Source organism: Strix aluco, chromosome 14 (assembly GCF_031877795.1).
Source record: "Strix aluco isolate bStrAlu1 chromosome 14, bStrAlu1.hap1, whole genome shotgun sequence".
NCBI classification, from domain to species: Eukaryota; Metazoa; Chordata; class Aves; order Strigiformes; family Strigidae; genus Strix; species Strix aluco.
The window spans coordinates 360,038-376,136 of NC_133944.1; the positions used below are offsets into that span (position 1 = coordinate 360,038).

The 16,099-nt window shown below is 51.4% G+C and overlaps 2 protein-coding genes across 4 annotated transcripts in view; one reads left to right on the forward strand and one right to left on the reverse strand.

Annotated features, from left to right (window-relative positions):
- The window catches only part of AP1G1 (adaptor related protein complex 1 subunit gamma 1), a 52,252-nt gene extending 44,482 nt beyond the window's left edge, over positions 1–7,770 (reverse strand). Inside the window, exon 1 of one of the 3 annotated variants that reach the window (XM_074839934.1) lies at positions 7,490–7,770. The gene's annotated coding sequence lies outside the window, so the exon portion shown is untranslated. Of the gene's footprint in view, positions 1–5,633; positions 6,064–6,479; positions 6,702–7,489 lie in introns of those variants that run through there. The other 2 variants (XM_074839936.1, XM_074839935.1) reach the window with 2 other exon arrangements.
- A 337-nt stretch (positions 7,771–8,107) lies between these two features.
- On the forward strand, positions 8,108–15,279 carry ATXN1L (ataxin 1 like). The gene is made up of 2 exons (XM_074839467.1): positions 8,108–8,211; positions 8,535–15,279. The coding sequence occupies exon 2, from the start codon at positions 8,648–8,650 to the stop codon at positions 10,724–10,726; it is 2,079 nt and encodes a 692-aa protein (XP_074695568.1). The 5' UTR covers positions 8,108–8,211; positions 8,535–8,647; the 3' UTR covers positions 10,727–15,279.
- The last annotated feature ends 820 nt before the right edge of the window (positions 15,280–16,099 follow it).

Below are 16,099 nucleotides of genomic sequence, written 5' to 3' on the forward strand. Positions count from 1 at the left end.
TACCCAGAAGGGCAACGCAATAAATCATTGCCACCACTTTCTGGACAATTCCATGCTCATCTGGATGACTTCTACCCAGGGGCAGGCCATAACTTAATGATTAAGCCCACAATGCTATGACTTGAAGTAGCATGCTCGCAGGCCAGAAGCACGAATTTTGCAGACTTGGTGGAAAAACAGGCAGAAGAGGTAGAATGGAGGCAATGAGTTTACATGGATATTGCTACAGGACAGAAACCAGCAATTCACACAAGATAGCAACCAATGCACATGATACAGTTCAAACCAGTATGCACTTGCAGATGCACAGCTACAGAAAAACCCACACTACTGAGAGAGAGAAGACTGCACCAGCTCCACTTTCCTTCTTCCTTTCTAGAGGAAATATGCATAAGAAGCGCCATGCCCTTCCCTCCCTTTCGTCAACTCTTGGCATTACTTGTGTATCAGTTTTCCCGGATTCTGATAGATCACAGAACAATAGGAAACAAACATTTTCCCACATATACACTGCCAAGCAATCCATGGCTGGAGACCAGACTCATGGAGCGCAATGACAAGCTGTAACAGCAAGACAGGTGCAAGGCCTCACGTCCTCCATGGATACATAGCCGGCACCCCAGGAAGCTGCAGCATAATAAAAGGCACTTAGAATGGAAAAGGGCTCCTGCAAGCCCTAGAAGATAATTTATTGGCAAGTATTTATGATTTTCCTGATCACATAAGCAACGTATGGACAACACCAAGCGTAACCACAGCATGGCTCTGCCAAGGCAGTCAAACGCTTACAGGATCAAAATCTGACTGGGACTTGATGGACGACCAGAGACACCTCACTGCAGGAGGGAATATGGGCTATGTGTCAATAAACAGATTAATAATAGAGTTAAAACAAAAAGAGTACTAAAGAATTACAAAAGCAAAATATAAATAGGATTAAACAATTTAGAGCTCAGAAAAATTAAAACACTAAAGTAATCATTTAATTTTGACTACATAATTTGTCTTGAAATGAGACAGAATCTTGAAGTTCACACTATCACCCATGTGGAAGATTAAGAAAAGTCAGCTTCAGATGAAAACTACAAAAGCTATGAAATAGAAACAGCCATGAAAAATCAAATTTTACAGACTTCTCTGTATTACATAAATGCATTTTATTGCACAAGATGACTAACAGAGGACAACCATATCATCTAGTAACAGCAGACCTGCAGCTTAAGTTTAGTTGGCTAAATGCTGCTTAGAACTTCCTTCAAAGCAGCAGGTCTTGTTCTTCAGGATTAGTTAACATTTTTCACCAGTACAGGCATATGTTTTTATTCTTTACACATTAACATAAATGACAAGGCAATTTTAAAAAGTAGTTACTTCCTTCCTCATTCTGTTTACAGCAGCAGTTTCCCTCTGCCATTTCTTTGCTAACTACAAACTCTAGACATCAGGGATGATCTCCAAATACTTGAAAACAGCCTACCAGTTAATATTTACACTATCTGGTAGGATTGAACTCAGAATTCTTCCACCTCATGAGGTCTGTTTCCCCCTTCTCATTGTGAAGGCCTTGCTCGTTAGAGTAACCTACTATCAAGATCAAAGCTTCTGAAAGAGTTAGATACCTAACTCAGATTAGTTCCAATGGCACAGGTGGCTGGTGTCTAAGTTCCTTTAAAAAAAGAATTCCAGCTTTTTTTTCCCAGTCTCTGAATTGCATGAAAGGTGATAGCTCAGTGATTCTCCTCCCTCTGCTATTCACCAATTCTTCCCCTGAACCAATAAAAAAAGACATTCTTCCATTATGCAACTCATTCCTAGTAAACAATCCAAAACTGAAAAGAAAGTATTCAACAAAAATTGTAACAATTAAAAACATTTTATTTTCATCTAAACTATGCTTCTAAATCATGGTTTTCTCCCATTTTATGGTCTCTTACTAGTTAAGCTTGTCATGTTTCAAAATTACAAGATTTATTCAACACGCCATTATGCCAAAAATATTTAAGCATAGAACCTTACTAAAAGTCTCTTTTAAAATACAATCATATTCAAATATGATTGTTCACCAAATAACCTTTTATATTTACAAGAAGCACCCAATATTACCAAAATCCACATGTAAAATGCTGAAGTGCTTCAGCCAAGCAATATTCCTCTATCAGGATCGCAGTGTAGACAAAAGTATTTACTATCCTTAAATGTGTAACTGAACTGAGATCCTTCCGTCTGGAAACTATTCAGAAATGTTAGCTTATGTCTTAAAAAAATTAAAACCACTCTTTCAATATACTAATGAAATTTTTTTTAAAAAAAGTTGGTTAACAACTTGTTTCGGACAGGTTATCAGACATGTTTTAAAATTACATTATTATTTTGCCTTGAATTCTGGAAGCACTGAGACATAAACCCCAACAAAGCTCATGGAATTATTCACAGAAGGCCTGTACTGTTTGGGGAACTTGTCTGAATTTTCAGTTCAAGTAAGATACATACCCAGTTATAGCTTTTCCTGTAAGTAGTATTTCTGAACTTGGCTCATCCTAGAAAGCAACGACAGACTGAAGCAGCACACACATTTTTAAGCACATCTAAAATATACAACTTAAGTTGCTCCACCCCAATGCATGCATAAGTAATCACATTCCTCAAGCAAAAACAACTTTTGGGAAGTTACATAGTTAAAGCCTGACCCAACTCCCAACTGAAATCAGTAGAACTCCCCTACTTGCTTCAGGGTAACTGAACCAAGCCTCCTGTACACAAAAGCATAAGATATGTCTGGACTACATGAAAGGAATAACTGCACTGGTTAACTACAAAATACCGATGGCCTCAACTCCACACTACTATCAGTGGGCTTCATGCTTCTATTGGATACTTTAGAAAAAAAATTTTAAAAAGGCATTGGCAGTAAAACCAGAATATACACTACAAATAGAGATGAAGCTGTGAACAAAAGCAGAGATACTGGTATATGGTCTAGTATTATCAATATTTATACAGAAAACAGTAAACACCTAAGCAAGCAGCACCATCATCATCAAGAAGGGCAAAGAAGGGCAAAGGCAACACAAAAGAGTTTAAACAAAAAGCAACCAACCATACAACATTCCAAGTGGAAAAATAATCTCTCTTGAGAAAAAGCAATTTAATACAACAGAGAAGTAGAAAGTAAGCAACATCAGAAAAATCAGAACGAAATTAAGGCAGCAGGGGGCTTCAAAATGCAGTGTGATAATAAAAGCCATCAGTGTTACACTTTGCTTTACAAAGACAGCATGGGGGGGGAAAAAAGGCCAAGGAAGGAAAAAAATGCCCCAAAACAAGAACTAAAAATATAGTCTCAGAATTGATAGTTCCAGTTACATTCAAAAAACTAAGAAATGTAGCACCAGAGTATTCAAGAGGCAAGCCGCCATGCTGTTCAGCAGCCGAGAGGAGGACGAGATCCAGGACAGCGACAGGGGACGTTGGAGGGTTCTGCTCCAAGACCCTCAGTTTGCACAGGCCCTACGAGCCCGCCAGGCCGAATGCAGCCCCACCTCCGCTTCCTGGGGCTACAGCCGTGAGCCCGCCGGCCAGGGAGACCGGCAAGCACTTCTGGTGAGGCTCCCATCCCTGCCCAACAGTACACGTACACCAAGCCAAACAACTCCTGAACTGGCTTCCAAAGATGCACTTGAGCTTTCAACCGTTACAAATATTAACCTCAACACCTGCCAAAAGAAGAAAATAAATATTTGCCTTTTTGTAGAAGCTAACGAATGAAGCATTGGAAGAGTTAGCACATCCACGTAGCTGATCAGTATGACAGATGAGATCAGAATTCCACATTTCCTGACTTCTCTTTCTTTACTTCAATCACTGCTGACCTACATTACCTTTGTATTTCTCACTTGCTTCTAGTTTCCTAACTATTTTCATCTGTAAGGTAATTTGGTTACTTTACTTCCTGTTCACTTTCCTGCAGAGTTAACATTAAAAAAAGAAAAGCTACTACTTTGTGACAAAATTCCCACACTTTTCTTTACCTTGGTTAATGCCAGATGAAAGACGCTATGCCACATTTTTACATTCATTAATATAAACTTTACAATATACCAGGTAACTTCATCTATGCTCTAGGAAGTTCTAATCTTAAATTTTACTTATAGCATCTCTGCCAAACAGCAGATAAAGCATAATACTACTACTCGTGATATTAGCAGATTTACTCATGCTCATGCTACTGTAAGTCTTATTTTTTGAGTTACAGCTTCATCATACATTCACTTAACTCCAAAACTCTCATCCAATGAAGTAATACTGCTACCAAGGCAGACCAGACCCTTTTCCTCAGAGAACTGCTGAGCATCACCTAGAACAAAACATCACTTTCAGTTAGAAGAGTTTGCCCTGTTATTAAAAAATACAAAGAAATCAAACAACCCATCTCCTGAAGTTATATATGTTGCCAACTCAAAAATAAAACCAAATATTCACACTAAAGAGGCACAAGAAGCTTTACTGAACGAGTGCCACCAACTTCAGCAGCAGTTAAGATTTTTATGAGCCCTTACACTTTGAAAGGTGACTTTCCAAATCTGAACATTAACCAGCGCAGTCTGTCTGCATGCCTAAGACCAGACAACTTCAGTTGCTTTGCTGCTGCTCACAACCTTTTTACACTATTGCCTGATAAATTTACTATCTCATTCTAGCTTACAATGATGTCATTGCGAAACTCTGTACCAAAGGAATTATCAAGAATCAGAACATTTTTGTATCCCCTACTCTCTTGCCAGAACTCTGCAACAAAGGTACTCCTATCATACCACTTTTAGGAAGAAAATAACAGCCATAGGAAAAAAACCAAACCAACAAACAAAAAAGCCAAAAGAAAGAGAATGCTTTTTTATCAAAAAAGGAAGAAATCTGGAACTTATCTTGCACACTAGAGATGGAAAAGCTGGATCCCTTCACAAAACAATTACCCCAAACTTACTTTCCCCTTCTCAACTCACAGGAATTTAAACACCTTCTCCACCTTCTCCCACTATGGAAGAATCGAGGGGGTTCACACTGAATCTCTCAGAAAAAAACCAACACAGTCTCTTGCCTTCATTGAGCTCTGAGATACCCTGTAAAGTTTTCAAATCCTGTGCCAAATACCAGAGTGCACATGAGTAGGCAAAAGAAAGAATTTGGCAATAGAAGAAATAACAAGTGTAGCTGGGGGGGGGGGGGGGGGGGGGGGACGACGACGGACAGACAGACACGGGACAGGCATACAAAACCCAGCTGTGCACTATCACATAGAAGTAGAACAGCAAAAAGATAAATAGAAGACAACGATGCACAAATCTCTGTCATTTTAAGTGTAAGATGTTAGGGGTAGTATGCAGGGGAAGATACACATATATTTTACTTTGTTTAAGCCAGTATGAGCCAAGCACACCTTCTGGTCATGCATGTGAAATGTCACCTTTCCATTAACATTTCAAGCATCAGAAAGTAAAATACATCACTAAGCATTTTTAAGCATCGTTTACAGTGTAATAAAACACACAACTGTTCTATCTGCAAACTTTAAAAATAATGCTTACTATAAAAAAAAACTTATAGTTTGTCTCAAAGCTTGTAAGAACTCTACCAACCTTGACGAAGAGACTTGAAACTGTCTTTGCAGATTGATTCTCAAACAGCAGTCTACCACTAACACAAACTCACACTCGCAGCTTACTGCAAATGCCTTTGGCCAGAGATCATAGATTTTTCACTTCCGTGAAAATCCACAAACCGTAAAACAACACGCAAACACTGTAAGTGTACGAGAGACATTAACTGTAACGCTCCGAGCGGCTGTGCGGCACAAGCAGTCAGACCCCGAGGGAAGGATGGACACAAACGCCCAAGCTGCTCCCAAGGCGCCGAGGGCCCCAGCGCGGATCCAGTCCCGCTGCGTTCGCGCCGACCGAACTTCTACGGGTCTGCGCTCCCCACTCCGCCGCGCGATCACCCGAGCCCCAGGAACAGGCGGTGACAGAACCCTGCCCGCAACACCCTCCCAGCGGGTAACAGCACCCAAAAACCGCTCCCCGGGCGCTGGGGGGCGGTGGGCCGGCGCGGAAGCGGGGGGCAGAGTCCGTGACGAGCCCAGGCCGCCAGGCGGAGGCGGGGGGCACAGGCCGCGGCCGGCTGCCGAACGCAGCCGGCGAGGGCAGGTGGCCCACGAGAAGCCGCCCCGGCAGAGGCCACGGGGGGGCACCGGGCGGCCCCCACCGGCAGGAAAGGCCGCGGCACTGCCGGGGGCCGCAGCCCAGCCACGGGGCTCGGCGGCGGGGGCACGCGGGGGCCCCGGGCGGCCGGGACCTCACGGGCCGCGGCAGCGCGCACCCGGCCCGGGCCGGGCGGCGGCGGCGCGGGGAGCGGAGCGGGCAGGCCGGCGGCGGAGGCCCGTGTCGGAGGCGGGCTGGGGCGGCGGGCGCCGCGGCCGTACTCACCGGGCCGGTCCCTGCAGCGGAAGGAGCGACAGTGGCAGGAGCCAGGCATTCAAAATGGCGGCGGCACGGCCGCAGCACCGATACCGCAGGCGGAGGGATCCGCACGCCGGCACGCTCCCCCGCGGCCTCCCGAGCCCTACCGGCGGCGTGCAGGGAGCGCGGCCGCGGCGGGGGCCGCTGCGGGGACGGCGGTGGGACGGCGCGGCACCGGCGGCGGCGAGGCGGAACGGGTCGCTCGCACTACTTTTCTTGGCGGAAGCAGCCGCGATGCCGGCCTTGCGAGGAGCGGTGCGTCTGCACCGTGGCAGTCACTGATGACGTCACGCGCGGGGCGGTCCCCCCGCGGCCAGCGCTGCCCCGAGGTGCGGCCGGGCGGGTCGCGCCGCCCGTAACCGGGGTTCCGCGGGCGGCCGGCGCCGGGGCCCGCTCCGTGGGGCCGCCGAGAGCCCGCCCCGGGGGAAGGCGCGGCGGCCGGGCGCGGGCCAGCGGCGCTCGCCGCGTCGAGGCTGCTCCCGAAGCGTTCGGTGGCGGCTCCGGGGATGGCGTCCTGCTTTCCCCACGTCAGAGGCTCGGCTCCGCGCCTTAACGTGGCAGCGGGTGCGAAGCGGAGCGTCTGGTGTGGGAAATGTGTGGGGAGATTATTCTGAGACGAGCCCTGCCCCGTGCACTGACAGCAGCACGCCAGGAACGGCTCAGGCTGGTTTTCCAGCCGGGGAGGGGAAACTAAACCGACCTCAAGGGCCGTGTGGGGCGGGTGCTGCTCGGGCATCAGGCCGCGGCTGCTGGGGCCCGGACTTGGGGGCTGGAGAGGCTTCGTGGACGACAGTGAAGGAGGGATCCAGAGCCGGCCCTCACTCTGGGCAGCTCTTCTCTCTGCACTTCCCAGGGTCTTTTGTCACCTTAAAAATCAATGAATGCCAAGAAACTGCCCACTTGTAGGGACTCGCAGGCAAAACCGAGACAAGCAAGAGGCTGCCTGGAGCGTAGATGTGAGACAGGACGAGGGGTACCTTCAGGCAGAAGGAGAGAGGCTGTGCAGAGGACGCAGGGCAGGGCAGTGAGAACCAGGCGGGCCGCCGTGAATCCCGTGTTCCCGGCTGGACGCCCAGGAAGGTCCGTCCAAGGCGCAAGGCCGCTCCTTTTCCGAAAGCCGAGTGACGTGCAGGGCCCCTGTGCCGAGCCTCCCTCTCAGCAGAGCCCGCCCGGTACCATCTTCGCGCGGCGCGGCCTCCGGGTGACCCAGCTGCGGCCCGGGCCCGTCCTTCCCCCGCGGGATGTCCCTCCCGCGGCAGCCTCTCGGCGCAGGCCTGTCCCTCCCGGCGACGCCTGCCCCCGCCAGCCGGCTCGGCCGCACGGCCTGCCCCCCGGAGAGCGGGTCCGGCCGCCCCTCCGCCAGGAGGGACCCGGCGCGGCTGTCGAGGGCGCGGCCCGGGGGGCGGCCCCGCGGGGCGGGCGCTGGAGGCGGCGGGGCCGGGCCGGGCGTGGCTGGTCGCCACGACAACCGGCGCCGTGGGCGCCCCGTGACGTCACCCCGGGGCGCCGCGGGCCGGGCGGTGTCACGCCCCCTGCCGGCGGGTGAGGTACTTCCGCCGCGCGGGGCGTTATGTCATCGCCGTGCGCGGGGCGGCCGTCATTACCGTGCGCCGCGGCGCGGGGAGGGGTCGGGCCGGAGGCGGCCGCGGGCGGCGCCGGGGCCGATGGGGGTCGCGGAGGAGGAGCCGGGCGATGGCGGGTGAGCCGCGGGCTGCGGGGGGCCCCGGGCCGGCCCGCGGGGGCGGGGCGCGGCTGCGGCGCCTCGGGCTCGGTGGGGTGGGGCGCGGCGCGGCCGGGGCTCTGGGGCCGGGGCCGGGGTCGGGGGTGGGGCCGGCAGCCGGGCTTGGGCGCCCTCGGTCCTCGGGGCCGGAGCCCCGCGGCAGGGCCGGGGGCCGTCGCCTTGCTTGTTCCCGGGGCTCCCGCTGTCCCTGCGGCCCGGGGGCTCTCCCCCCCCCGCTCCCGGGGCCCTTAGAGGGTCGGTGGCAGGACCGGGACTCACGGCTCTCTCTGTTCCCGGCGCAGGTGAGGCGGCGGCCGGTAGCGGCGGGGATCTGGGAGCCAGCGTGTGGCAGCCCCTGCGCGTGCCCCCATGAACGAGCGTCGCGGCCGGGGCTGCCGGGACACCACGGGGCACCATGAGAGCGGGCCACGAGCGGAGCCAGGAGTGCCTCCCGCCAAAGAAGCGGGAACTTCCCGCCGCCAGCACCGGCACCGAGGCGGGACGGGCGGGGGGTGCCCAGGCCTCGGGCGAGGGCCCCGAGTGGGCCCGGACGGCGGGGCCGGGTCCCGCGGCCCTGCGCTATGGCCCTGGCGAGGCCGCGGAAGCGGTGGCAGGGTTGACGGTGGACCAGTACGGGATGCTCTACAAAGTGGCAGTGCCACCCGCCACCTTCTCCCCCACGGGCCTGCACCCCGTGGTGAACGTGAGCCCCCTGCCCCCCGCCTTCAATGTGACCTCGCCAATAATCCAGCACCCGGGGGTGCCCTACCCTCCCATCCACTACGCTCAGATCCCTCCAACGTCCCTACAGTTCATCGGCTCGCATTACACAGTGCCCTATGCTGTCCCTCCTGGCTTCCTGCCTAGTCCTCTCCTGTCTCCTTCCACCAACCTCACTGCCTCTCATGTCCCCCACTTTGTGCCATATGCCTCTCTCTTCACGGAAGAAGCCACTCCTTCCCCCCAGACTACCTCTCCTACCCACACCTTCAGCAAATCTGCTTCTGCAATCTCTCCTTCTGGCCAGATGCAGCACCATGCTGGGACCCAGCCGTTAGATATTGCACCAGGCAGAATTCCTGTTTATTATCAGATGTCCCGCCTCCCACCAGGGTATTCAGCGTACGAGACACCTGCAGCAGGTGGAAGCCCCGAGTCTCCTCAGCAGGACAGTCAGCTGAGTTCAGAGGTAGCTGCTGCCAATGGGGGACAGAGACATCCGGAGCCTAATGTGGTGAGGAGGACCAGCGAGACTGCGGACTCAGCTGGCAGTAAAGGTGAAGACTATCTGCCAGGGGCTGCAGCGGGATGTGTGGTTGATGGACAGTTCCTTTCAGGTTACCAGACGTTGGGAACAGAGGTCTCTGTGCCAGCTCACAGAAGCACCCCCGACACTGATCTGGAGGTTCAGAGGGTGGTGGGGGTGTTGGCATCTCAGGATTATCATATTCTGGCAGCCCAGAGGAAAGATGACCCGAGCCCTTTAAACCTTTGCCATAATGTCCCTGATCAGCATGGGGAGGCAAAGGATGCGCTGAGGAACATGGTGGAAAGGGCTGCTGCTGAGAAGAGCCAGTCCAGGAGTCCGTATGTCACGTCCCCCGAAGAGCCGGTTAGACAAAGACAGTTAACCAAAGGAATGGTGATAGCCAATGGCAAGCCAGTCCTGGTGCCCGCTGGAGCGGAGCCCGCCAGGTCTTCCACTTCAGAAACCCTGGTGAGGCGGAGCCCGGATGCACAGGCTCAAGGAAACATGCTTGAAAAGGACCTGGCCCAGCTGCAGCCACCCAGCTCCTCACACTTGCCCTCTCACTTCATGAAAGGAGCCATCATCCAGCTGGCTACAGGGGAACTGAAGCGGGTCGAGGACCTGCAGACTCAAGACTTTGTTCGCAGTGCGGAGGTGAGCGGGGGCCTGAAGATCGACTCCAGCACCGTGGTGGATATTCAGGAAAGCCAGTGGCCTGGGCTTGTCACACTGCATTTTGTGGTTGGGGAGCAACAAAGTAAAGTGAGCATTGACGTGCCCCCAGAGCACCCCTTCTTTGTGTATGGCCAGGGCTGGTCCTCCTGCAGCCCAGGGCGGACTGCTCAGCTCTTTGCTTTGCCCTGTCACAGGCTGCAGGTGGGCGATGTCTGCATATCAATCAGTTTACAGAGCATGAATGGCAACTCCGCTTCTCAGGCTAACTACCCGCTCGCAGATCAGTTGATATCTACTAGGGAGAGATCTGAAAGAACAGCTCAGGGGTCCAGAGAACCGTCTGACAGAGCGGCCGAAAGGAAGAGCCACACAGATAGGGACAGCGCAGCCCAGAGCTCCCATGCAGAACCCTCTCAGCCTGAGGCTGGCAGTCAGCACAGCTGGACAGCCCCAGGCTTCCAAAGATACAGCATGCAGGCGGAGGAGCCTCGGCCCTCTCTGCTCCGTCCCTCTTTCATTCCCCAGGAGGTCAAGCTGTCTATCGAAGGGCGTTCTAATGCAGGGAAATGATCCCTCTGAGGCTGTGAGCTAGGGCATCCCCTGTGGGTGAGCCTCACCATCAGGTGGAGAAATTGCACAGACTTTGTGGCAGGTTCACCAGCAAGGCTGCTTTCTGCCCTGCAGGACTGGGTTTATTCCAGTTCGGTGGCTGACCAGTTCCTCTTGGGGAATCGGGAGGGCTCCAGTGCCTCAGGGAGCAGCAACAGGCTAGCTGGGGTAGAGGACAGGGCTGTGCTCGTGAGCATGTGGTGAGAGCATTCCAGAGCTTGGAGGCTGGGGCTTTCTCACACCTCCCTGAATAACTGGTTCCCTGCAGGGCAGGGTCTGAGCTTGCAGGGTAGGTGGGGAGATGAGGAGGGCAGACACGGCTTAAGGTAGCAGATAAAATTGCTGAAGATTTTATTCCTCCTTTCTCATGATGGGGAGAGATGAGTCCCCACTGGAGTTTAGGGGGCTCTACTCCTAGTATCCCTTTTCTTCACACATGCACTTTAAAAGGACCGTTCACCAATGGAGCTCTGAGGGCAGGCTGGATATGCTTCTCTGGTGGTTCTGTTTAATGTCTCTTCCACTGAATCCAACTGCTCTTTCTTCTTGCAAAGAATGTACAGATTTGAATGAATCACAGAAATTCAAGAGGAAGGACCAAAAGGATGGGTTTGGGTGTAGGTGAATAGGGAACTTGAGCACTTGGGATGGGACACGAGTTGGGATGGGAGATGTCAGTTTCCTGCTATAAAATACATTTAATTATTTGCCACCACATCAGATCTTTCTTCCAATGTTAATAACTTTAAAAAAAAAAAAATCTCTTGGGCTTACAGCTTTTGCAGAGGCTTAGCCTGTGGATGAATGGGTTGGGGTTCTTTGGTTGGATTTTGGTTTTTGGTGGGGGTTTTTTTTAAAGCTGGAGTAAAATATATTCAACATTCTCTAGGGAAGGATGGAAACACATCCTTTTTCTGTGAGAAGACGGAGACTATCTTGTAATTAAATCAGAAGAAAACTTTCCAGATGGGTAATTCTTCCCTGCAGGCAGTTTTCCGAATAAGCTCTAGACAAGAGACGAGTGTTTGTGCATGTGCAGGCAAGGTACAAAGTTTCTGCTAAGTACAGTTCTATGATTAATGTAGGGACTCTAAAAATATCACAGCATCATAGGGCATTTTGGGGTGGTTTTGTGTTAGTTTTTCTGATGCTTCACTCTGGAGTTCCTCTGTAGAACAACACGGTAAAATCAAGAGTCGTCTTTTTCACGGTGAGATTTAATACAAATGTGTATTGATACCTCGTTATGGTAATAACACTCCATTCAACTGAAGGCTCCTGTAGTTACACTAATTTGCCCTCTCTGATGGTGTGTTATGACACCAGCTCTAACTGCTTAGCTAGAATAAAAAATAGTCACTATTATGTTGAGGATAAGAGTCTTCACTCACTTAACTTGGGTTAAGTATTCTGTGTATTAAGGTGCCCATCTCTGTCTTAGGACCAGCCTTTTGAGAGGGTTTCTTTTCAGTGTCCAGGTCCCTGCTAGAGTCCTGATGCTGCTCCTGATGTTCAACATACTGTTTTCTGTCTCCCTTCTCCCATCTGCCTGGAGTTTTCTGTCAGGCATGCCTGACTGACAGGGCACTGCTGCTCTTTCCCCAAGCGGCTCGTGTGTCGGCACCTCTCCTCGGTGTAGCTGTCCTTGCAGCTGCTGGCGGTGGTGGTGTCTCAGGGCTGTTCTGCACACGCTCCAGGAACCTGTCCTCCTGTCATCAGTTGGCTTCAGTTGACTGTGTGACAGAGGGGTGCTCTGCCTGGGTATTGGGCAAATGAGAGAGTCTCCAGAATGTCCCTTCCATCCAGGCCTGTTTTCCTAGCACACTGCCAGCCGTTTCTGTTGCCTTTGAAATGCCTGCACCAGGACAGTTTCTTTCCAGGCCTTAGGTCAGATACACACTACTCACGCCTTCAGTGTTTGTGCCTCACGGGGGTTTCTCCAGATTGAGGATGCTGCCTGTATCATGTGTAGCTTCCCCCAAATGACACACTGCTTCCGATCTCATCAGCTGCATTTGAAATGTATGAAGTCGTGGTGATGCTGTCATGTGAAGATTCTGCCTCCCTGGATGCAGCAGCTGTGGGAGCAGACGCTGTTTTCATGGCACCGTTTGTCAGTAAAATGTACTGTCAGGGCCCAGGTGCCTGGCCTCCTCACCTTGTGTGTTCACAGTTGCTGTTTGTTGGACTCTCCTACACAAAGACCTCGATTAATGTCGGTTAGTACTTATTGCTCAGGATATCCAGGGTGTCTGTGGCCAAAGGCAGAAGGCAGAGGAGTCTAGGTTCTCTTGCCTGTTCTTTGCACGGTGCACGCAGAGGAATTCAAAGCTGTGGCAGGCAGCTGAGAAAGGGATCTTGCATACGTGTGGTGTGTGAATGTAGACGGGCTGGCTGCACGCATGAAGGGAACATCTGAGCAGCTGAAGGGTGCAGAGGCCCTCGTGTGCATCTCTGAACGCAGGAGTCTGTCTTTTAGAAAGAAGGTCTGGAGAGCCTGCCTTATCTCATGTGCGTTACTGTAACTGCTGCTCCTAGGCCTCAGCTGCACCGAACAGTGGTCTGAAAGGGCAAACACTGATTTACAGGGCAAGATGCTGTGTGGCTGAAGTAGCTTTGTACTGTAGGCAGCTGGAGGGCTGTGAAGGTGCTTGCCCTGGTGTTCCCTGGCCACTGGCCTCGACTTTGGCTAGCTGCGCATCTGTTGAGTGTGGCCTGAGCTCTGTGGAACAGTCCAGGGTGAATCTGACCCCGGTGCTTCTATCCGGACTCCCCGTCAGTCCCACTGTTGTGCATGTTTCAGCTGCCAGCTCTTCTGTGAAAGCGGCGGTTTGGGGCCTATCTCATGGCAGGGCACTGAGATGAAGAATCTGGGCTTCTGGCCGCTCGCCCCGCAGGCGTGGGCAGGAGGGAGCCTCTGGCAGCCCTCTAGCCCAGCTTAGCAGTACTCATAATCACTGGAATCTGTCTGGACTGGGCTGGGCTGTGTTACTCAGCACCTGTGGTGATGGCTGTGTTGAGCACTGAGGCTCTGCTGAGATCAGGAGTGTGTGAGACAGGCTCTGCTGCAGGCAGAAAGGCTGTGAATGAGCCCATGGAGGAGGCTTTTCTTTCTTAGGTTTACAGGGAAAGGAGGAGATAAAGCCAGGAAGACATTGTGGAATGAGATGGTTATCTGGGCTTTTCTGCTGGCAGAGATATGACAGGCTTCTCAGAGAAATACACTGTTTTCCTGCTGCTATTGTGAAGGGGAGGAGAGCTGTGGTCTGTCCTGTCTGGAGGAGGCGGCCTCCTGGCCTTGGTTTTATCCAGCTCACACTCTGTGGCGAGAGTCCGCAGGATGCAATAACGGGTGTGCGTGGCCATCTGCCCCATCTCGTGGAACGCTGCTCGGGTCAGCCGCCTGGCGGGGGCCAGGGCTGCTTCTAGGCTCTGCCTACACTGTTGCTCCAGGAACACGAGACTTGCTCCAAGTGACGAGCACTCATCACTACCAGACTATGCAGAGGAAGCTCTGTCTGGAAAGAAGGAAAGCTGCAGAGGCCCCTCTGCCTCCCCTTTCCAGCAGGTGCGCAAGTATAATGCACTTTTCACATTAAGTGTCCCCGCCCCCCGTCCCCATCCTCACCCCACTCTTGAAGTCACTTTCCCCCATAGAGAACTAACAGTCCTTGTTACTCAGAAAACGTTGTACAAGAAACTACAGCAGCTCGAGTAGCCCGAATGCAAGTTCCTGCCCGCAGCAGTACATGTGCCTTTCCCGAGCGTCACTCACAACTGCTCTTTGTCTTTCAGGCTGTCCTAGGGCCTGACACTTTGCAGAAGCTGCTAAGATGGCTACGAATGCACATTCTGTACAGAGTTTGGCCCAGGGTGTGTTCTGTGTATGGCTTAAAATGCTGGTGGCCGAGGCCCTTCCACGGTCTTCACATCTGTCGGGGGGCAGGACTCGCCCTGGGTCCTGCTGGGCCGCTGCCGCCCCGCAGACGCACCCGCGCACGTTCTAGTTGTTTCCCACTTCGATGGCACCTTAGCGCCAGGGGAGAGGAGCAGAGCAAGGCACTGGGGAAGCGGCTGGGCTGCCCTGAGGCAAGGAGGTCTTTGTAGATAAGTGCTGATCCCTCAACTATAACCCCAGTTATGTAATGGCTGTATTAACATGTAACCGACTGCATTGTATCTAAAGCCTTAGAACTAGTCAGGTGCTCCCCTCCAACCCTCTTCCTGCCCCTTTCCTCCTACCTGATCTTTAACAAAGCATTAATAATTCTAAGGATAATCTCTATTTTGTTGTGCTTTTTTTGTAACTGTTTTAAATAAATCAATTTGTACTGTATATTTGTACTTTTGGTGAGATCCTTTTTCCTGTTTTACCATTTTAAGTCTGTACTTGGCTACACACAGATTGTATTTTTATTGTTAATGCTCTTATGAATATTGCATTTAACTTGTTGACTCTGTAAACACAGTATATATCTATATATATATATCTATATATAAACCAATAGCTTTTCCTTTGGTGTTTGAGACTTTTTGCTCGCCTATAGCATCAGCGATCATTAGGAAGTGGCTTCTCTGGTCTTACACAGAGTGATCAGGAGACTTGTGACAAGGACAAGGTAAAGGCTGTGTGACAGATGGATTATAAGCTATAATTCTGTGTTCAAATACTTTTGCTTTTCTGTGGTCTTTCTTGAACCTCTTGGAATAACAATCAGCTGCCAGGGATGCTGCAGGGAAAGTTTCAGCTGCAGATTGCAGAGTGGAGCCACATCTCTGCTGGCCAAGCAAAACACACAAGATAGAGCAATTGCAAATATTGCGAGAAGCAAACTCGGTTAGTTTGAGGATGAAAATGGACAGAAGTAAGAATAAAAGTGGGAGATCAGCTCAGAGAGCAAGGGAACATGGAACAGAATAGGTCCCTTCCAGATCTGGTGCCTTCTCCCGGAGCGAGAGGCACAGATGGCTCCTGTCCGTTCTGTGTGATGGATGATAACATTAAAAGAGCTTCTGTAAGGTGAGGAAACAAGATACTACAGTGGCATGTGGAGGAAAATACAGCACTGAAAAGATTAAACGCTTTTCGTAGTAAGTGTCCACAAGACTGGTTATAAGGTTAGTTCATGAAAAAACGCAACATTATGCACTTTGAAGGCAGCTATTGTGAGCATTAGCGAGGGCTTTAAGGGACTTCAATCAAAAGTTTTTCAAACTGAAAAAAGAGGGAAAAATCGGGTTTTAAGTAATCTGGCTGAAAGGTTTTGCTTCTTGTTTTAACTTTACTCTTCTGATCTCAAGTGGGGGTCTTGTGGTGCCCACCTCTGGCTTGAT